Source organism: Halictus rubicundus, chromosome 2 (genome assembly GCF_050948215.1).
Source record: "Halictus rubicundus isolate RS-2024b chromosome 2, iyHalRubi1_principal, whole genome shotgun sequence".
In the NCBI taxonomy this organism is placed as follows: Eukaryota; Metazoa; Arthropoda; class Insecta; order Hymenoptera; family Halictidae; genus Halictus; species Halictus rubicundus.
The window spans coordinates 18,511,526-18,535,487 of NC_135150.1; the positions used below are offsets into that span (position 1 = coordinate 18,511,526).

Genomic DNA, 23,962 nt, shown 5'->3' on the forward strand with positions numbered 1-23,962 from the left:
ATCAATAAAATACCACGGAACTTGGCCGAACACACAACGACAACAGTACAGTTCGTCGGAAAATATGCGATACGGTGCGTGCGTGGAATTTGGAAAATGGAAAATCTCTCTCTAGAACTGAGGGCAAACCGTATACAGTTTTCTCTCGATATAAGACAATTTATCGGGACGGATTTCGACGTGTAACGGATGAGTTGTTTCATACAACTGACAAGATTGAATTTATCCAGATCTTTCGCAATTTTTATTATAGCTAGACCGCGCATCTTTACGCAAAATAAAAAAAATTTACATTGATTGCAAGACACAGGAAATAAAAATTTCTGTCTTCTTTTAATTATTTTATTAAGCTAAAACCAACACGCCGGTGCCCTTAAATCTTTTCAATATGTCCACTGCTTTAAACTGTGCTCTCCAATTTATGTTATAAATGCATAAAATCCTCGGTCTAATTATAGCATACAATAGAATGAAGGAATTTATTCAACTATTTCCCAAGAGAGAGTCTTAATAGTTTCAGCAGTATAGAATAAAAAGTCTGAGACCGGCCATATGACCTGGTAACTTTGGTGTTAAAGTGGTCACTATTTTTTCCATCGAATGCTAACAAAAAAACCTAGCATTAATCCAAATGTTGTCTGCCGGACTCGAAAGAGCCCGTCGGGTTTCGAGGTAAGCGAGCAACGGCGGCGCCGCGTTTAATAAAGTAGCCTCTCCGTAGCCTCTCGAGTCACGAAGTCAAACAACTTGACTAATGTGAACGAGGCTTTACGTCGCGTCGTTCCGCCTTACGAGCGGCGAACTATCAAGCGGCGAACTATCAAGCGGCGGTAAGTGGACAGGCTATGAGACCGATAATTCATGTCGAGGGCGGTGACGACGTATACGATAGCTATGGTGGCCGTCTCGCGCGCGCGAGAGCACGTGCGTCGGATGCGTGGGTGCGTGCGTGCGTGCGCGCAATTAGACGCATGGCTCCGCACGGTCACGAGAGCCTCCCGATATCAAAATTCCGTGGTCGGCACGCGCTGGAATTCTTTATGGTGGCTACGGCGTCGCTGGGAACAGAGCGTAGAGACCACACCCCTCGACGACACGAGCGGTCGTTAAGTATAAAACACGGGAAGAAGCGGGGATGGAAAAGCGGCCGATCGACGCCTTGTATACGGACGTTATTCCACGTCTAGAGACAATTCCTCTTTTCAAAAAATTCTAAAATACAGCGTCTTCCACGAGCTCTGTCCACTTGAATATCTTGGTTATTTCAAACAATACGAGAAAATGTCACTTACAGAAGTTTTAGGGTTTAAGGGGGCCGGCAGGCATTTGGCCTTGACTGTCACGCTATGTTACGCTGTGCCTTCTTTTCTAGACATGTTACGTCTTAAATAAGTAAGTAATCAATTAAAAATACATACCACCGTGTTTGTACATGTCTGTGCTACGTCTGTCCAGAGCCTTCTTTTCGAATCTCTCAGCCATCTTGTGACGTCATAATTGCTTCAGAAAGCGAGTTCTCTGCCGAATATTACAAATTACTCCACGATGAGGTAGAAATTCGCAATTTGGCCTCTGGACAGACGTAGATTGGACTTTTAGAAAACACAAGTGACCACTTTTAAACCCCACAACCTCTGCAAGTAACATTTTCTCGTATTGTTTGAAATAACCAAGATATTCAAGTGGGCAGAGTTCGTGAGACACACTGTATAAAACTGGACAGAATTTTGTACAATTTCTATTTTAAATCCACCACTACCACTGAAAATAAGATTTCATATGGGTCCATTTAACGTTTGTCTACGAATACTGACAATTGTATAAAGATCCCCATTTTAATAATAACGTGTAGGTACTACAAGCTGGAGGGGGGGGGGGGGATTGTAAAGTTCAGGCCACCTCTGTCTCTGGAACGTGTACCAGAGCTCCGTGTTTAAAGATTAATAGACAATTGACTGCGAATTGCAGTTTGAATTGAATTCTCAATCAGATTCAAGCAAATGCGAGCAAAGGGGTAGAATCAGAGCAGGGAAATAATAAGGGTGATCTAATTGCAGTTCTGCCGAAGAACTTCCTCTCTGTCCTTCTTTTCGCGGCAGCAAATAGATCGCGCGGAACGCAATCCATTAAACGGCTCTGCAGATTCTTCGATTTCGAATAACGAGGGTCCATTCAACGGAACGGGAAATTTTTCTCGACGACCGGTACCGATTACATTACGCGGAACGGGAACGCCTCGCGCGGGCCCGGAAACGTTCCGCTCGGACTGCAACCGGGAAAAGAAAAAACGAATTACGCGTAACAGGAAATTGTTAATGCAAAGCTCTGGGGGTTAGGCGGGCCCCGGGTTCAATCGATAAGACCGTTAGAACAAAACCATGTGTTTCTGTGCTCCTCTGCGTACGAGCCTACGTTCGAGCGCGAAGGGTTAACGCTCGCTTGGTTTGGCTGCGTTGCGAATTTTTTTTTCATGGGAAATGCGAATTTCAGGAACATAGTTTGCATTTTCAATTCAAGTTTTATTTAACTTATATAGTATGTTCACTGTATGGCTGGAGAAAAATGGTTGAATTTCTCGTTTTATGAATTTTCTTTTTTCATTTTATCCGAAGCAAGAACCTACTCTAGATCGAAGTAGAGTCTCTCTAATTTCATTTCGACTACTGTTTAACCTGTTGAGAGCCGGAAAGTTATTTTTTGGGGTTCAGGTAGTACATATTAGAAAGTTAAAAATTTCCGGTTTTTCTCCTTTCTACACATATTGGTTCTTGGAATAAATTGAATCGCTTATGCCATTTCCCAGCCCTCTGAAGGTTAAAAATAATGAAAAGTGCGATACTATTTCTGAAACTTTTTGAACAACACATTTTTAACATTTTAGTATCAAGCCGGCGGATATTGGATTTTTTAACTAAATTAGCGAGGTCCGGAAACTCATTTCCTGCATACCGATGGCGGTCGATTTTCTACATATTGCCACCTTTAGCCTTTCGCGGACAAAGCGTACAGGTGGAATTATAAATAAAAATTCTAGAGTCGTTTCGCTCGTTCAACAGCCCTTTTCGAGACAGAGAAATAATTGATTTCGAACGAACAATATCCCGTTTAATGGAAAGCCTCGTTTTCCTCGTTCCCTATTTCATTTTCGTTCGTTAAAACGGTGCTCGACGGCCGCTGGTTTTCGACAGCTCCAAGGAGACAAGTTTTCTTATTTATTCCCTGTAAAGAGACAGCGACGCAATAAACACGTCGTCAAGGGAAATTACGATTATTCCCCGGCTTTTTGTGCCGGCGCTCTGTTGAACAATGCGCGATGAAAGTCTCGGCCGAGGTCGAGGACGATGGAACTTTCTTTCTGTGCTCGGAACTTAAGAATGATCGTGGGCGAGAGAGAGAGAGAGAGAGAGAGAGAGAGAGAGAGAGAGAGACGTTGTTCGTCAAATTTTCTGAATACACTCCGCGCTCCCAGCAATTATTTCCCGCTCGGTACATTAAACATCCCATAATTCAACGAGGAATAACACATTAATCACGCTGCACAAGAGAAAATTCATTTCGATGTTATTCTGCGCAAAGACGACGCCGCGACAGCCAAAAAGTATTAATTGCTTGTTTTGCTCTTGATGTACGTTCTTAATTATTCGTGACCTTTTTATTCAGCAAGCGAAGATTGCGGAATGCAGAGCTTTTTTATGCTTTCACAGACAATTTTACAGAAGATGTTCAAAAAGCAAAGTCTCTGAGGCAGTTAAACGTTTGAAAAAGAAAATTTTGATTAATTTAATTTGAAATTTTTTACCAAAAGAAATCCCTTGAAGCAACCTTAGAAAACGGAAATGTTGTGTGCTTTTACAGGGAAGACGTTGAATATTTAAGAGAAAAATTAATATCTCCAAAAGAAATCTCTGAAAATGTTTTCTGCGATGGTCGTGGGTACACGAATGCCTTTATGAGGAGCATAGTTCCGTTCTAAAAAGATTGCAAATGTTGTGCGCAACAACCAAACAGAGGTTTCGCAGTCGCAGCAGAACGAGTTTTCCGTGGACGCCGAAGAAAACGATTTCTTTTAATAATTTCTAGTCATGTTGGCGCGGGGGTGGATGGGGGCCGATTCTGAAAGAGTAAGAAGAGAGAGAGAGAAGAAAAAAAGAAGTTATGCGACTGGAGCACGCGCGTCAGGATCGTAAGCCCGGTTTATCGGTGCTTTAACCTCGGCGGGTTCTCTCCGGCGACAACCAGCTGGCTTATCTGCGTTCGGGTTTCCGGCGTCTGAAAGCGGGATCTGTCACGGCTCGTAAAAAAAAAGGAAAAGAATCGAGAGAGAGAGAGAGAGAGAGAGAGAGAGAGAGAGAGAGAAAGAGGCTTTCGCCCCGAAGCCCACAGGCCGAGAATCGAGCAGCGTGAAAATGGAAACACGTCGCGACGCGCGGCGCCGCACCGGGACGACTGCCCTGTAAAATTGAACTGGCGCGGCGAATGCAATTAAAACCGTGTTCACCGTGTGAAACGCAATTAGACCCAAATTCACGACTGTCTCGTGTGCACGCGGCGCTTCTACCGATTTTTCTTCGGCTTTTCCATCCCACGTCGAACCCATCATGCTATTTTATTTTGTCGTGGGGGAACCGGACGATCCATTTGTAACGTCCAGATAGCGGATCCTCTTTTTTTTCCAACCATAAAATGCTGCTCCTCGCTGCCCTATGGGCACCGATATTTGTTCCTCCGATTAAGCAATTTTTATTTTCATTTTGTTACATTCTACTTTTCATCTGAATTTTGCGAAAATTTCATTTTCTCGTCAGCTTTTACAGAGATACATTAAAATATGGTACCATCGTTTTTGGATTAAAGAATTTTAAACTGTAATTTTTTAAATTGGACACTTCCATACACAAATTTTGCAGTTATTAACCCTTTGCACTCGAAGCTATTTGAACTCCAAAACGAAACATTTCTTCCGAATATATTTTTTTTTTTCGTGTTATACATATGAAAATGGTGCAATTTACTCGTACAATACTAAGATGTTTAGTAATTTATTACATACAAGCAAATTTAATAATGTAAAAAATATTTTAAATAATGGTATAATGTTAAATGTAAATTAAATTGAAAATATGTTTAAGCACTAATTTTCCGTGACTTTCACGTGGCAGTTATGCAACACGGAGGTCCCGTTCTAGAAATCCAATATTTTTAGAACAAAATCCGCTACCGAAAGCAAGTCAATGCAATCTTTTTGCATACCAAGTTCACAATGATAAAAATCACCTATAATGCGGTACCGCGTTCTCGCTTGTAAATGTCAGATTTACATGTCATTACGTGTGTCTAATAATATTCATAAGATCGGGATAAAGATCGTTCGCCGTAAGGTCAAAGTTTTCGAAATTTTAAGGTCACTGAATATATTTTAAATGGAATGTTTATATTATTCCGGCGCCGGCTTCAACCGAGATAACAGCGGTCGATCGGATTTTTATAAATCATGCGGATCCTATCTTGAATACTTCAATGAAATCTCAAAATCTTTGTATTCTCGAGTATAAATACATATAATAGCAAAATAATAATTTCACTGCCTGGAAAAGATAAATCCACCGCGGGAATAAATTTTTATTTTATTTTTCTTACAAAGAATTTCCTAGTCAATTAAAAAATGTTTTCATAAACGACTCTAAAAATATAAATTCTGTACATTCTATAAGTTTTTATTTTATTTTTCTCTCAAAGAATTTCCTTGTCAATTAAAAAGTGTTTTCATAAACGACACTCTAAAAGTATAAATGTAGGTGCACAGGCAATAAATTTTTAACTTTTCCAAAAATAAACAGTAACTTTATAAAGATATTAAAGTGATCCAACTAATGCAAGAAGAATAAAATTTTAGGGAATCTTGTGTTCCATCGACCGCATCGAAAAATTGCAAATTTCATTTAAAAAAAAACCTACAGGAACTAGCAATCCACGACGTATCGTGCCAATTGCAGAACCGCTGAACCAATTGTTCGCGATCGGCCTGAGCGAACTTTCGAGTTTCAATTTTATTTGATCGGTTCGGAGCGGAATCACGGTCCGGGTAGTTCGCCATTACCGTTCCCGAGTTAATTAACAGCGTTCGTCGAGCGATATCGTTCGTTTGACGGTAGCAGCTCAGAAGAAAATCGTTGTGGACAGGATTGCGCCTCGTCGACCAAAAACGAAAAAGTTATTGCTTAAAGCGATCCGATAATGTGCTTCAATTGTGCTGTAAATGATCGCATTCATTCTCTGTTCATATTGTTCATTCCTACACTATGTCACAAAACTTAATTTCATCTTTCGGTATTGTTTGTGGATTATTCGAACTCATTTCGGTTTTTCGGAGAAATTAGTATCATTCTTGAAAAGCAACGTGTCTTCGGCTCCCTATCTGCTACATGATGCAAAAACATTTTAAGACATAATTAAACGTTAGATTGCGAAAGTAGTGGCGTCAAGCTTCCAAATTAGTCGAATTTTATTGTCCTATTATAGTATAAAATTTCTCAAAAATTGTAAATTTAGTGCTCAACTACTTTTCGGAACCACTTTAAAATTTCAGACGTTGAATCTCGGATCGAACACTGATGCAGATTAGAATGGCATATTTTTTGTCTATAAGAATCCCGTTTGTTATCTTTATGCAAAATAAAAATTGTCTGCGTCGATCACCAGAAATAGAAACCCAGTGGAATGTCATTTCTTCACATGTTAATTTTAATAGATGAGAGATAGTACATTGACATTTGAAATTTTCCTACATTTTCAAATTTTGTCTACTCAATTTTGCTATAAATGCATAAAGATCCGCGCAGTCTACTTATCACGAAGATAGCATAGTTTATGTATATTTATCTGGGCATCGGCGAGACGACAGACACGCGACCCAGGGGAAACCAGATACGAGACGTGACTGGCGGAAGGCGTCGCATAAAAACCGGGCAATTAGGACGTTTCTAACTATAATGGGACGGCCTCGATCGGATCGATCCGCGGCCGGATCAGGTTGGCGTGTTAGATAGGAATTAGTAATGAACGCGACCGCGTTGTCGGGAATTAATGACGGAAGACGGTCGGAAGAGAACTGGCCGGGGCTGAACTTATCGAAACTAATGAAATTCCTGGAATTGCGGAACCGCTCGCCGATTACGGCCGGCTCCCGTGAAAATGATAATCACTCTTCGGCCAGTTATTGAGGACGGGATTCCACGGCGAGTAACCCCGAAGAACGCGCGAACACGTGGGAGAGAGACGGGAAAAAGGAAAATGAAACCGATGATGTCAATTACAACGGATTCCTCGGCACGACGAAATCGAAGGTAATGACGTTAACCCGTTCTCGCTCGGATTTAAGTTTGACCCCGGCGCTCATTACTTCCAACGGCGCGTGCAACCCTCGGCGAAGCTTCGTTATCTTGAGGAATTTTCTTTCGAGATCGGCGACGAGCAAGATATCTACACGGACTTTTCGAAACGTCGCTTGTGCTTGCAAAGATAACGAGCGTTCTCGCGAATAAAAAATTTGTTAGCGGATAACTGCGATACGTTGGGAACACGCGAAAGCTTCTCTCTCTTCTCTCGATGCCAGCTCTGTAATTGGAATTTTGCTTTTCCGACGAACCTTCCTCGGTTTCGCTGGAATTCTGCGAAACGATTTGCTGTTTTCTATCTGCTCGTGTGCCGCGCCGCGCCTGTTATTCTTTTGACATCAATTCACGGTGACCGCTTCGATTATTTTATTGTGCTCGATTTTTATTGAACCAATTACTCGGAAATATGGGAACGGCAATTTTGATGAATTTTATACTTAGATTGCTGCTGGCAAGCGATTTTTTTATAGGTCGTCATTCGTACACAGAAGACAAAAGTAATTTTCAATGAAAAGCGGGAATGCGATTTAACTTGTTCGGCAGCACTCACGATTTTTAATCAACTCTATAAAATATCGCGACACTGTTCCTTCAAATTAGAGACACTATTTGTGGAAATATTTATTCAAATACAGAGTATAAAAGAAGACAGACGAATTATTTTATTTAGCTACCAAATAAATTAAATTTTTATACCCTTTTTATCCTTTTTATTGGAACAAACGTCCTCCTAAACAATTTCTTGAATATCTGCACCAAATACTTGAAAAATACAACTCTAATAAAATCTTACATTACTTCTTTAAATAATTTCTCCAAAAAATATTATGAAAGCAGATGATGTTTCTTAACGAACAACTAAAAAAATTATTGTCTGCATCTTGTTTCATATTTTGTTCTGGAATGGATACTAAATACTTTTTAAAATGGTGTACAAGTAAAACTCGAGACAAAAATCTCAACCAATAGTCGCGTACCCACTGCAACATTCAAAATTAACCCAACAGAACTTCCAATAATTACTTTTTATCCGTCTCGACCGAATCCGTTGAGCGGATTAGCAAAACCAGTAGTACAACTCAATGCGGGGGTCGGCCCGGGCAATTTATCGCCGTCTGACGTCGAGAAGAATGATCGGTCGCGTTTTTCTCGCGGCGAGACGCTTATAAATCAACTTCAACGAAGAAGGAATCTTCACGGCGACGACCATGAATAATCTGCGGTTATGGGAGAGTGGGGGGGGGGAGGAGGAGGAGGAGGAGACGAGCGAATCCGACAAAGGTGTCGCGCGACGAGCGGACATCCGGCGTACACGGGGTTAAAAAATCCCACGGTGAGATCGCTTGCTCGCGTCCCTTCGCTCGATTAACATTTTTCGATTAAGAGCCCATTAGGTCGGCGTCACGCGGCTCGGCCCGGGAGGAAGAGGTTAGATTAGGAAATAATACGATCAGGCCGTTCGATTGAATTTCCATTCAGAGCGCACGGTAATTCCTCTTTCTCCGTCTTCGGTCCTCGCGCCCGCATTGTACCCGAGTCCACAAGTGGTTGAAGGAAACGAACCGAGCGATCCTCGTTTCAACTTTTTTTTTACCACCCCTTCCCCGTCACCTCCCCGTCCCCCACTGAAACGTAAAATACTTCTTCTTTTATTTATAAGCGGCGATACCTTGAAAATGTTCGCAAATATTCCTCACGTATTTTTTTTAGAATCGTTCATATTCAAGGGGCGAGAGCAGCCCCCAACATTGGGGTAGCAAACCATGTCTGATCGCTTATCTCGGCAACCATAAATTCTCGAGAGGAACTTTAGATATACGACTGGTCTGGTTTTCGATGCCGAATTCGAAAACGTATTTTACAAACTCTTGTTATAAAATGAAATACAAAAATACTTGCCTGTAAATCTACCGCTCGTATTCGACCACTTTTCTTACAGCAAATTCAAATAATGAGAAAATTCGAGTAACAAAGGAATCGTTACTAATCGTCGTGTTCCTTACAAAATAAAAACTAGGGACTAGTTTTAGGGACAAAATAAAAACTAGGGTCACCAGTATGATTCTACTTGTAAATACCAATGCTAGCAAGTTGTAAATATTAATTGGACAATGCTAGATTCGGACAATCAGATTTATTTTTTTGAATAAAAAGCGTCATATTATACCGGAACAAAATGGTACATATTTACGGTCCCTCGAGCTTGAATTCGCAATGTTGACGTTTCTAAACAAAAAAAAGTGGGCCATTGCTCTACGACTCACCCCCCTCGCGCCGGCAATTTTTTCGAGCCTGATCGAAATTGGAGGCGGCCACTTGGGTAACAGGGTTTGTTAGTATGGCAGAATAGCATGTCACAAGTTGTTCAGCGATATCGATTCATCAATTCGAGTGGTCCCCGTGTCAGTTCCATCCCCAGGCGAAGGGGTCCGAGGAAAATCCGTCGAGAGGACGGTCCGCTGAGGAAAGAGGGCAACGCACACGGCGATTGAGATTGAGGGATCGACAACGAACAAGAATGGCCGCGAAGGATATACGAGTATGTTTCACCTTATTATTCCGTACCCCGAAGAGAGAGAGAGAGAGAGAGAGAGAGAGAAGGGGGGGGGGAGCAAAAGAGTTGAGAGAGTGGGAGAGAATGCGGAAGCAGAGCCTGACGCAATTTTCGAAATGGAGTCGCGAACACCCAGGCCGCTCCGGAGGATTGCATTAGTCTGTGGCTCGCGAATTAAGGGCAATTTCATTTTTCCTTCTTTTTTTCCTTCCCTCCTTCGGTTCCGTTGAGTGCATGCTATTGGACGAATGATAGTTCTCGCGGGAGGTACGCGGCTTTGATAATAGCAACTGCGAGAGGCGGTGTCTTACGATGAAAGGAAAAGAATTAAGAATGATCTTCGAATTTTTCTTGGAGAAAATCTTTTTCTCGAACCGTTCTCGACCGACCTCGCGCTTTGTGATCGCACCATGCTCCTGAAGCGTTTTGAACGGTGAGTTTTACAAAAATTACTCTCTTCTTAACCTTTGCGCCCTGCACTGGAAAGTTGGCAGTTTGATAATAAATTCCAATCCGATTTACAAATTTAATCTGATTTAAAAATTTGAAATTCAATTCTGGAGAGAAATTATTATGGAGAAATTACTCTTGTGTGCAATGTATGGGGACTGTTGATGTTCTATTAATTTATAATTCAATGTAAAAATCTGCCTTTGTGTTAAACTGAGCCGAACAGTGCACAAGAATAAAATAACAGTAGCTTTCCTTGGAATTGAGAATAAATTTGAATATATGTAAAGTGAATATATTATGTAAATATAATAGAATATATTTATACTCGCTTTGAGACGTACAACAGAATACTTAATAAAAAGACTAAATTATTTCTCGTTTATCATTTCTCCTTACTTTACTTTATAAAAATGTATTAACTTAAGTATTACTAAAACTCAGTGCGACAAAACATTTTGTTGTGTATACAAAAGTTGGGCCAGATTTTTCCAAATTCCTAACACAATAAAAAGATTGCTGCTTTCTCCACTGAAAGTTCAGATCGTCACATTAACTTGCAACTTGGTACAGCTTAATTTAATGCATCATTGTGTCCAAGGGAAAATTCTGCCGCGTTCTGTACGATGTTGAATTATTTGGAAAGTCGTGAATTATTAGGGGTACCCATAAGTAATCAATCATAAGTAATCAAAGAATTCGTTTTGCCTTTAGTTCTGTACCGATCGTTGAAGAGGAAACACGTATTCTATTACAGTTTTCGGCAAAGCAGCTTCTGTTCAAAATATTTTAAAAAGTATTAATTTTTTTTTACAACCCTGTAATAAAATGGCGGCGTCCTTCTGAAGATCAATCGATTTGAAAGATGGTAAACTGTCCTTGATAATGATGGAGACTATATAATAAATTAAGAAATAAAAACTTGAATTTACTACAAAGTTTGTTTTAGATGTCAAAATAATTGATTACTTATGGGTCCCCCTAATAGTTCGAAAGTATTTGTGCAACCGCGCGTCATCCGATTTTATTATAATGCGTCGCAAAGTGTTCCCGGGCGATTGTCTACAAGTTCTTTGGACAGGGATCAACGATAAGAAGGAAAGTTCGCCCCGCTAAAGAGAACGATATATTTTTTGCTGCGAAATTTTACCCGGCGATGTAAGTTCCTGCAGAATTCGCGGGCGCTTCCCCTCCGGCGAGAGACGCTCGTTACGCAGAAAAGTTCGAATAACTCCGGGCGCGCCGGAAGTCATTACAACGTTTCTTCTGCCGGTTCACCGTAACCAACTTTTAATTTTATTCGGGAATATCTGTCCCCTTGATTATCCCTGGCGAGAATTCTTTCTCTCCGCCGTCAACTGCGAAAGGTCGTTTACATTTTGCTCCTTTTTGCGACCCTTGAAACTTTCCCTCGGAGAAACCATCCCGGAGGTCCTCGAAAGCACGAGCTTAAACAAAGAAATCTATTGAAACCTCTCCCGCGGAATCTATATAATTTTAATCGTCGTAAAAAAATCCGAAACCGTTCGTTTGACCGGCGGGGGTGGATTTAATATTAAAAATAAAATTCCGTACGCTTCGCAGGAATAATCAAAGGGTCGCTTTCCAAGCAGAAATAAATTTTATTAGAATCCCAGCTGTATATGGCTTCTAAAAATTATTGTATCTTCTGGAACAAAATCTACACACCTGTCCTTTGTTCATTAAGAGTACACACTTTAATCCTTGTATAGGAACTTTACGTCAACTTTACGCTCCATTTTCCCCTTTAAACGGCCGTACTTTCATTGATATATTTTTTCTAGCCTAGCAAAAGCGAAATAAAGGTCGTTGTTTATTAACCTTGATATTATAATAGTTCATTTGCCCGTCATGATTTTTCCGTTAAATGAAGAAGCACCTCTTCCGTGGAATAAAGGCGACGTAATTTTTAATTTCGAACGACATCGCCGACGAGCACACAATATCCGAGCATCATTCTCCGTGCGTGTGCGCGATACAATCACAGGGTCTCGTAAAAATTATGACACGAGAACGCGTTTCCCGCGGTGGTGACGCGCGCACCTAAACGGTGAATTTTCAACGAGAACGATCAAACTCGGCGGGCAATAAAAGCATTCTAACGTGGCGCGTTTCTACGGTCCGCTAATCATAGCGCTCGTAAAACGCGCGATGAACATTTCTCGCGAACGATACGCGCGGCTCGCGCGATCGTGACCGTCGACTAAGACCGCCGATAGTCGCCGCCATATCGGAAATACTAACTAGTGTTATGCGAAAACAGAATGGAGCTTCGGGAGTTCGAACTTCCGCTGTAATCGTGTTTGAACCGTGCGTAACTCGGGTCAAGAATATTCGCGTTATTACTCGGCGGAGAAGGAGTTCCACAACCCTCGCCCTTAAAATTCTTAACATTTCCATAGGATATTCTCGACGGTTTATCACAGTCGTTTACAGGAGATTAAATTTCGTTGAATTTTAATCAGCGAATCTGAATAAATTTACTTCAATTAAATCTGCTTGGCCGTACTGCGCTTCGTGCGAGCAACGCCGAGTTAAATAGGAGCGAAAATCGCACGTGGCGCTGAAGTACCAATTTGTCAAACCGTGCTGCGTTAGATAATCGAGTAAAATATTAATGGAAATATTTGTCTCTATCACGGTACGCATCTTCAATACACAAATAAATTATCTTCTTTTCATTGGACTTAAATAATTCGAATCATACGTTTTAAAAATAAATTTATTAAATATAATCAGAATAATTGATTTACACATTGTTCGATTTGTAGGACCTAGTAAAAGTAATTTGGAAACACTAAATTCTTTTTGAGAAAGGTATATGTAGTGTTAGAAGTACTTTAAAAACGTTATTTACATTTTATGGTAGGTATAATGCATGCTAGTAAAATGCTCTATACTCTCAACATTTTCCCCATTCTGTTTATCATTGTAGGAGCGATAAATATTTAAATATACCTCACAAAACATCCCCTAAGTGTGCGGTATATCTGCACGAAAGTGTGAATATAGGCTATGATCTCCTGAACTATCCAAAGTATGATCAAAATGAGTTATCGAGATGAATATTTTCGTATTATCAATTTAAACGATGCGTCAGCCGTTTTTAGCGTATACATATTCTAGTATATTCAATTAAAAAATGTTGTATATCAAAATCATAGTTTATCATTTTTGTCGCACGAAAAAGTTTATACAAAAGTGAAGTGACACGAACTTTTTGTTAAACATGACCTTTCGTAACATCGTCTTAAAGGACACGACGATTCAGTTTTATTATAAATAAAATTATTAGGTTGACCGGAAAGTACGTTCCTGGGGAAGTATTCCAAAGTTACTATTTGATTTAAACAATTGTATAATGTCACTTATTTTCTAACTTATTTTATTGTTCGAAAGCTCTTTGATAAAGAGCAACGCTAACAAACAATGGAACTTGAGTATAATGTAATGTTGGTTTTTAATAGTACTGAGATACAATTATTTTTGCATTGTTTGTTAGCAAATCAAAATCAACGTACAAAATATAAAAAAAATCATATTATTCCTGCACTGTTAAAAATCAACATTACTTCTCTTACGCGTCTTATGAACCCAATTTTTTTTTTAGTTTCAACGTTTGTTGGTACACAAAAATCAAAATAATTAAACGTGTAAGATACCAAAGGAATTGATCTTTTGTCACTATTGTTAGAAACAAAAATTACCTTCCTACCAATCCAATATATATTTTTATAGTTCCATCGTTTTTGTACCCAAAAATTAAAATAATTGAAGGCGTAAAATACCAAAAAAATTTATCTTTATTACTGCTGTTAAAAACAAAAATTACCTTCCTACCAACCCAATATATATTTTTAGTTCCATCGTTTGTTAATCCACAAAAATCAAAATCATTGAACGTGTAAGATACCAAAAGATTTGATCTTTTCTCAGTGCTGTCAAAAACAAATGTCACCTTCCTACCAACTGAACACCCAATTTTGTTCCACCCTTTAACAGATCAAAATCAAAATCATTGAAGGTACGAGATAGCAACAAATTGATTAAATTAACCAGCACGAAATCCCCAAACAAGAACCCTCCTACCTGTGACATCGCGGATCGACGTGTAGCAACCTCATCCCGTCGCAGTGGACAGAAGGGACTCCCTTATGGGTGCTCGCGAGTCCTTTTTCCCATCACTCTCGTGCACCTGGTATCACATGTCACAGGTGATCACCGTGTACGCGGCGAGCACAATGTTCACACGCGCACCACCGATCATCCGCGAGCGCAATGATCGCGAGGATCGCATCGAAGATCTTTCGCGGTCACGAGGACACCCCGAGAGAGAAAGAGAAATGGAGGAAGAGAGAGCGCGCGAGAGAGAGAGAGAGAGATGAACCACGGTTCACCACACGAGGCCTTGGCCGGCTTCCAAATATTCGCCGACTGCCGTCGAATTGTTTTGCACACGGTCACCGCCACAAGTGGTTGCGTCCTGTCAGCGCTGACACCGCTGCGTTGTCTCGCGAAAGACACGAGACCGCCAGGTAAACATGTCCCGCAGGAGACTCTGCAGACCCCGAAGAAATTATCCCACCTGCTTCAATCTGAAAACTCGAAGAACACCACCCATCCTGCCAACTGGAAATCGAAGCGGCCTGGTCGCTGTCTAGGCCAGCTGGACCCTCGATCCACAGGACCAGGTCCTTACGGTGGTGTCCTGTCGCGGGATCGATCCCTCGGAGGTAAACAGACCGTGGTGGTTCGGAACAGGTGATCCTCAACCAAGACTGTCAACACGCGGTCACCCCGTGAATCACCACTGGCCTCGATCCCGAGGACTCTGGGAGCCTCGAAGACCCTCCAACACGATTCCTTCGCTCGCCGCCACAGGACTATGATATACACTGGTTGTTCGATCGTCGATCAGGACACCGCAGCGATTCCTCGATCACCGACCCATCCTGGACACTTCGAGGACACTTTTCGAACCGCTTTCAACGGTTCGGACGGGGTTCTTGTTTTCGGGGGTTGTGGTCTTGCTGGTTGGACGATCCTGATGACGACGGTGTCACACGAGAAGGACACGCTCGCCAGGCAGCTACTCGGGCTGGCACTCTATTTCACAGGCTATTGACTGTCATGCACCCAGCGTCGCTCCGTCGGAACTACAACCACTGGCACCACGCCTGCGTCTGAGGAAACGCTGAATGGTGTCGGGACGCCGCGCCGCGACGCGCCGCGCCGGCTGACCACGGGGTCGCCAAGGCGCAGGTCGCCACGCTCCGCTCCAACGACACCACGAGCGGGGACGCCGCCACTTTTGACTTGTTTACAACGTACGAACTTTGGGATTTCTTCTTGCTAGACCAGGGAAGAGGGGGAATTTTTGGGAAAGGTCGATCTTGGTTGCTGGATTGTCAGCTATGTCATCGCAACGAAGGGTTGTTGTATTTTGAGGGTCATCGAGGAAGGACCACTTTCCTTTCAGGGTCACAGAAGAAGGACTACTGTTTTAGAAGGATTGTTGTGTTTTGATTGGACTTTTGGCTTATTTCTACTGTCCAACATTGGGATTTTTTTTGTCGGAGCAGTGGAGGGGAGATTTTTGAGAATGGTCGATCTTGGTTGCTGGATTGTCAGCTATGTCATCGCAACGAAGGGTTGTTGTATTTTGAGGATCATCGAGGAAGGACCACTTTCCTTTCAAGGTCACAGAAGACGGACTACTGTTTTAGAAGGATTATTGTGTTTTGATTGGACTTTTGGCTTATTTCTACTGTCCAACCTTGGGATTTTTTTTTTGTCGGAGCAGTGGAGGGGAGATTTTTGGGAATGGTCGATCTAGGCTGCTGGATTGTCAGCTATGTCGTCGCAGCGAAGGATTGCTGTATTTTGAGGGTCATACAGGAAAGACTACTGCCCTTTGAGGATCACAGAGGAAGGACTACTGTTTCAGAAGGACTGTTGTGTTTTCATTGAACTTTCGACTTGTCGAGGTAAGATTCTTATGATGGTTTTTATTTTTGGTGTAGAGGAGCAGAAGGACTGTTAAGGGGGAGGGGGTATGTGAAGAGCTAGGTACAGTGATTTCTCTATATTTGTCGCCAAGGCCTGGATGATAAACGTCGCGGAATTATCCCCACTGCTACGGGTTATACCCGAGGAGTGCAAACATAACACGGCTCGGGTACGTCTTCTGGACGATACAAGACGCTGACAAGACCCGTGTTGTTGACATATATCGAGAATTCACTGTTCATGTGCTTCGAATGTCGTGGAGAAGGGGTTTTTGTGACCTTTGCATTTTGATTATAGTGGTTCGGGAGGATTATTAAAAAAGGGTGGTTCTGGTTGTTTGAAGTGTTTAATGTTTGGGGGGGAATGTTCTTGCATTTTGAGAGTCATGGGGGGGGGGGAGGGGGGTTTTTATGGTTACTTTTATTTTTGATACGAAGAACTCTTGAGAAGGTGTGATTTTAGTCGATGCTAGGTAGCTCGGAAGTCTGTGATGTTAATTAGCTGTGTTTTTTGAAATAATGATTACGTTTGCTGCAATTTGTGTGATGAAGAAAATCCTTTGAGTGTAGTTCTTGATGAAGATGGTAAAGTTCAGGATATTACTTTCGTGTGAGAAAGTTTTAACTAACTTTCAGGTTTTCGTGAAAGAGGCTCAGCTCGGAATTTTTTACTTTTTGTCATGTTATAGAGTGAAGCTTGATCGTTTCACTGATGTTTTATATTTTGTAATTTCTAGTGAGATCGAACCACGTTTTATTGAACAAGCCGAATCGTTAAGGAAACAAGGTAATGCACAATACGGTAATTTAATCACTACAATTTTGAAAATATTTACTCTAAAAAGGAAACTTTGATGGAACGTGAGTCTGTACAAAGTTTGATGGAACTTTGGTATCGCGAATGTTTAATGCAACACAATTTCTCCGCAGAAATATAAAATAAAAGGAAAATAAAAATAAAATTACAATCTCATTAGTATATAATCTACTAATAAATTCCTAACAAAGTATATAGGGAAATATCGTACGATTCAATTACCATCATCCACAAATAAGAAAAGTTTAATGTCATCTACAACTTCCTTACCGACCGTCGGTAAATTACGGACACGTACGGCGCGAAATTCAAAGAGAAGTCACACGTTCTCGCGTCGGCGCGAAATTCGAATCTCATTCGACCAAAATCAAAATGATTCCTTTTCACACATGAAACTTCTTACGAATACGCCGCATGTCGCACTCACCAGTTTGCGTACTACTGTCGAAAACGGTGCTCGATGTCTCCACTGTCATCGACGCGAACGTGCCATCTGTAATTTGCGCCGAGCTGTCTCTCCGGCCTCTAAATCGCTGCACCTGATCGCAGAAATAACGAAAAAAATATTTAAACTTTACTGTAGCTTCTACTTGTTATCCTAATTAACGTAGAACGCTACCGGACAGAACATAAAGCGACACGTTCATAATTTTCTACAAGAATTATTAAATCCTTTATTTATTTTTTATTTAATCTTGACTCGTTCCACGTGTCAACCCTTTGCAGACAGACCCTTAATCAAAAAGTGTTGTATGTGGTGAAAATTTTATCTGCACGTCGACTTATTATTTATAAACGATGCGTATAATGTTATTTTAATCCTCCCACAGTTTTTCATTCTCGGAGCAAAAATTTACGAGTTTAATTTGACACCAAGGACAAGATTAACTGTTTTCTTGCTATTTCATTTTTATAAAGTAAAGAATTTTCAATAAACCGTTTTCGCTAGAGATCATTTCGGTAGGTCCAGTGTAAATTGTGGGAAACTCACCACCTCGTCGCTCTGCGAGCTTTGTTTCCGGAAGTTCCGACACCTGATCATCTCCTCGGTGGTGCTCTGTCGCCTAAACCCGCGGGCCATCATAATTTCGTCCGTCACCGACTGTCTTCTCACGATCGGAGCCTGTTGGATGCTCGATTGTCGAGCGCAAGGACTCGGCTCTCTCGAGGAGCAGGACGACGCGTCCGGAGATCTAAGATCAAAAATCGATGATCAGCCACGAACAATTGAACTCCGGCGAGACACCGACCCGAGGCGAACCTCGAAACACTTAGAACAGATAGTGTGACGACACTCAGAAGCTAATCAGCAATTACTTGTCTCCAACTATCGACTCTATTCGGTGAACGTTGCGAGGCGGACGATGAACACTTCTACCTAACAATTCAAAGACTGGAATTTCGAAAGGTTAATTTAAAATATAAATTCTAGGTCGTCAACTTAACAAAATATTTTTTCACATAAATAATAATAATCTAGTAAAAATATTCTTTGTACGTATTTTATTTTCGTCTTTAGAATTCTTTTTCGGGGATGTACAATTCTACCCTTTTCGTTTTATTTTCGGTAGAATCGTAAAGCTACAAATGCATACTTTTTTCGAGTGATTTACTTGGGACTAATTCTATTAGGTGTGTGCAATTCTACTTTCTTTGCATATACTTTGTATTCGTTCTTGGTAGAACTGTAAGTTGTACTATACTAATGAATTATTGGGTATGTGCAATTCAATCTTCTTTCTAAACTATTTCTGTTTCTGGTAGAATTATAAGTTACATATGACAGTAGGCTAGTTGTGAACAATTTTCTATTAGGGTTGTGCAATTCTATTTTCCCGCTAGGTATACAATTTCGGTCTCTGGCAGCACTGAAGGGAACAGACAACTGTCTACTGATTACATTTCAGTCATTCGTTTACTGGATCATAAAATAAAACATCTATCTATCTAGTCGAAAATTGAGGTGGTTCATGTGAATCGAAAACTCGTGCTACTGGTCGTGTTTTCGCGAACGGAACTCGTGCATTATTGCTTGTTAACAACATCCGAACGAGCCTTAGCTGTTAACTTTTAAGTGGGCCTTACCGGCGAGTCCTACTAGCAGACCTGGGACGAAACACATTAGTTTCATACCGTGAAACATTCTGCTCGTCTCTTACACAGACGACTCAAAAAGGATCGCATGTCAAATTTTCTATCCTTATCGATTAATTTAATTTGTTTCGCCAATTCTTTTCAAGCCACTTAACGTGAACGTACACTACTGTCCATAAGTTACATTACCTTGATCACTTTTGTATCAGTTTCGTCTTTTATTTATAATTATCGGATTTTATACTCCTATAATACTTTTTAATATTCAGTACAGGGAGAATGTTGACGAATTTTAACGAGCTTTTTACTTTACTCCGAGCTTAATAGAGCTCCGAATTTAGTGCACAAATTTTTCATCGGTCTGAGCTTATACAGGTGTGGTCGGGCGGGTGGTACAACCGGGCAGGGGATGATTCTGCATATAAAAATAAGTCGGAAAAAACGAATAACAATTTTTCATTCGACGCCTTGTATAAATTAGAAAAATTTAATGTGTTTGTATGAAACTCAGTCCAATAGTTATAATAGGATATAAAATTCTCGATATAAGATTTGTAAGTTCCAAAAGTGATTGTTTATACATCCTTGCCTTTCCTTCAATCTATTTTATTAGAAAGAAGTAAAGTTTTTAATTTATTTTACCAGATTGAATTTTCTAGTTCAAATATTGATCCCAGTAAATGAAAAGAGAAAATGCAAGGATTGTGATAAATAAAATACCTAATTTTTCTGTGATTTCTGACTCATCCTTCGCGTACCTTATGGACAGGGTGTGTACGTGTCCCAATCGAGTATTTTTTTCGCCAGGCAACTACAAAATTCTGTGCAGTTCCACAGTTAGATTTGGGCAGATTTTTATCAGTGGAGCAACGCTATCTTGCCCGCCCGTTGAAAAATCGATGAAAAACAGGTACCTGGGTGGCCGGCTGGCCAGCGAAGCCGACTGCCTCCTGAGATCCCTTTTATCGACGTTCCTGTCGGGGCTTAGATGGCTCTTGGAGTCGCGTCGCCTCGGATAAGAGGCGGAATCTGGGCTTAGGGAGTCTCTTCGAGCCCTTCGTCCTTCGAGGAACAAAAAAAAAGGCTCTCTAAATCTCCTCTAGCTCTCAACGAAATACTCGAAACATCGCATGCAAGTGAAAAATAGGAAAGAAAGTGGAGACAGACTTAGTAGGGTGAAGAATCTTATTTTCATAGATATAGGTGTCAGAGTAGTTTCTTTATTTTTTTTTCTCTCCCGTTTATATCCGACGATCGTAATATGCAATTCGAATTGCATAGGTGTACCTCCTTCGTCGGGATCCGGCGACAATGTCGGCTGACTCCCACGTCGTCCTGCAGGTGGCATCGATTCGTCTATCGCCGCAGCCTGACGTATCAATCTTGCTGTTTTGCTCGCGTAGCCCTCCTTTCCCTTGTAATAACACTGAAACAGGAGCAATCTACCGTAATTGGAATGTCTTAGCTACGCTGCTGCTGTTTCTAGCTACGTTCCACCGTTGGATTGCGATTTAGTGCATCTCTGCCGAACACAACATGTAGTCAATGAATCCTCCACAACTATATCAAATATACTTTAAATAGTCAATTACCTCTAGTTGAAAATTTATTGCATTGCATTTTTATTTTTAAGTTGATTTTAAATTGAGAACCTTTATTCTATTCTATTTCATTCCGACTCTTAAATACTCTATAAAAGCGGATATGTTTTATTCGATTTGACAAGATTGCAGGTACTCTTCAATTTTAAATTTTAGACAAGTACCTACATGATTCTTAATATATTTCTTTCAACGTAGATTTCATACTTTTCGACGTTACTTTCTTCTATTTGCTTTCTTCTTTTTCTTCGAGTACTTATTGAACACCCTGTATATAGAAATATATAAAGCAGACTAAACGCAACATTTTTCAGTGAAACAATTGAGTTGTATACTTCTTTTCCTTCAACGAGGAAAGAAGTTGCTATTGATGCTCTTGGCACACAGAGTTTTATATCGTTGTCTGACCATACATATGCTGCTACTACTTCCACGTCCCTGTCATTTTCTTCCTACATTTTTCTAAGCACATTTTCGTTGTGAAATTAAAAAATCATAATAGAACATAACAGATAAAAGATGTTTATCATAAGTTAGTATTTTATTCTCCCTAATTTTACAACATTTTGAAAATTGTGACTTAACTTTTCAGTCGAATACGAATTTTAGCTGTACAAAATTTTACTTTACTGATGAACTTTAACAAAGAACCGTCAGCATGACGGAACATTGACAACACGTTTACCGCACTTTGACCACAATAAATCGTGCAACGTAAATTTTCCTGGATCGTAAAAGAATCATACAAAATTTCGAAAATACAAGTTTAATTACCTCGAGAGCTAAACATTTTTCTATACTCTACCTGAGTAGTCGAGTCTCTCCTCGTGCTGATCAAGGGATGCGTGGGCGTGTTGACGTTCGGAGATCCAACGGGGCTAGATCCGCCGGAAGCCGAGGTCCCCGGAAGCGGAAGGCTTCTGCCGACTGTCGGTGAGATCGACGGGGGCGTCACCGATGACATCACGATCGCCGGAGGAATGATCGACGCGTCCAGATTTAGGTGAGTCAACGTGGTCGACGTGGACGTTGTGGTCATCATCTTTGTTTCCACGGTCCTCGTGACGGACGACTTGCCCTCGATCATCGACGTCGTTGTCGTAGTGGTCGTGGTCGTCGGCGTGACCGTTTTGCTTTCGATCATCATACTCGGATGAGGCTTCTCGATGCTGCTCGACCGGTCGCCTTTGTCGAGCGAGCTTCTGTGTTCCAGATGTTCCCTGTCGCGAACAAAATTCGAGCAATTAAAGATCCATGAAAAACTTAACGAACCTTGATTTACCGGCTCATTGCAGGAACATGAAGAATAGGGAAAATTGATATGGTACTGTACCACTCATTTTTAAAAACTCTTTCACACTGAATTATGTCATTCAATGGTGTTCAATTTAGTTATCCAGGACATTTACTTTAGACTCATACGAAATTAAAAACGAGTCATTTTGTATACTATTTTTAATACAAATTCTTAGTCTATAGAGAACCTAAAATATGTCACGTATTGAGCACTCTATAATAAAAACCGAGAGTTTGAGCAGATTCAAAAAATTGTAACATACCTTAAAATAACTATCTTAAAATTGCTTATAAAAATTGAAACTACACGAGCTCGAACGAGTATGGGTACAGAGTTTGGTGTCACCCGTTAGACGACTGTTCTTACGTAGTACAGAGGAGATGCTTATCGACGTCAATTGGGTTAATATGTCCTGCAGGAATGAGTCTCAGTCGACGACGGGCCATTATGCAAATTATACGTGAAATTACAGGCGTGCAGCGAATTGTGAGTCAATCATTACGTACCTAATAGCATTGCTGCCAGTGCTATCGGTACTAGAGGCACTCGGTCTTTGATCGAGTCTGTCATATTTTGAAGGCGTGATGATGGTGCCCTCTATTGACTGCTGTGATTGTCTGCGTCTATGGTGCCGGCAGGTATGCTTCCGTTCACCTGGACTAGGGGCTTGTCCGGTGACGACGGAGTCCCTCCTGGATCTTGAACTCTCCCCTGAACTCTGTCGAGAATTTCTCCATTCCGAGGCCTCTGCAACAAGCCCATAATTATTGCATATTTTTCCCTTCTTTTTTTATCTTAGTCATTTTATTCGTCTCCGTGCCATTTATTTTGCTCTACTTACTGACCCAATTCTGCTTGCAATATTGCTATACAGATCTATATTTTGCTCCTCCCTTCTGAGCTGTACTCCTAACTTTTTGTTCATTTTCTGAATAAATTTTTTCAGCAATGGGTTCAATTTTAATATTATTAAAAAATTTCGGATTCAGATATTTTTGGTGGTCTACACTTTTCTCACTTACAATTCCTAATTCCTTAAGGTTTTTTCTCTGAAAGGAATTTCAAAATTCAATAAATTTTTTCGCTTCAGACTATCCTTTTAAAACTGAAAAAATTCACGAAATCTCCGTGATCGTATAAGGGTTGGTAAAAGTGTACGTCATACAGAAACTACACTGTGTATTACCACTGAAATAAAATTGCATACACAGTGCATGTGACCAATGATCATGCCAAAGGTTTCATTTCAATAACCATACTAGTTCTCTTGCAAAAAATTCTACTCAATATCCGCTTTTCGATCGTGTAAAATCTAGAAACTGCTTACCCTTCGTACACATACCAGGTACAAATTCATTTTATTTCGAAATATTGCGAACAAAGTGCTGTCTTTCTAACTATGTTACACTTTTATATATTCGTTCGAGGTATAAAATCACGAGTAAAACAAAATTGCTCACACCAATATGTATAGATGAAACAGCGAATAAAATGTCAGCTCAATAAGGAACGTATAAGGGACTGTCGTGTCTACCAAAGGGCTACTACCATCAAATAAATCGTTATTTGCCATTACTAGAACTACGGATCATTCTGCAATCGAAAAAATGTTCGGTACCAATTCCAGAAAGCGGAAGCCAGATAAAAATATCATAATTTTACCAAGCAGGATCGTCCTTAAATTCTTTGAATCCTTTCATATCTGTGCCGGTGATTATGAAAGCGA

At 40.6% G+C, this 23,962-nt stretch overlaps 1 protein-coding gene across 1 annotated transcript in view; it reads right to left on the reverse strand.

Moving 5' to 3' along the window:
* The window catches only part of Rsh (Rap GTPase activating protein radish), a 179,189-nt gene that overhangs the window by 25,182 nt on the left and 130,045 nt on the right, over positions 1 to 23,962 (reverse strand). The window contains exons 4-9 of the mRNA XM_076803554.1: positions 22,743 to 22,983; positions 21,745 to 22,159; positions 20,626 to 20,764; positions 20,253 to 20,400; positions 18,236 to 18,437; positions 17,672 to 17,783 (exon numbers count right to left, since the gene is read on the reverse strand). Coding sequence (XP_076659669.1) covers positions 17,672 to 17,783; positions 18,236 to 18,437; positions 20,253 to 20,400; positions 20,626 to 20,764; positions 21,745 to 22,159; positions 22,743 to 22,983 — 1,257 coding nt within the window. The remainder of the gene's footprint in view (positions 1 to 17,671; positions 17,784 to 18,235; positions 18,438 to 20,252; positions 20,401 to 20,625; positions 20,765 to 21,744; positions 22,160 to 22,742; positions 22,984 to 23,962) is intronic.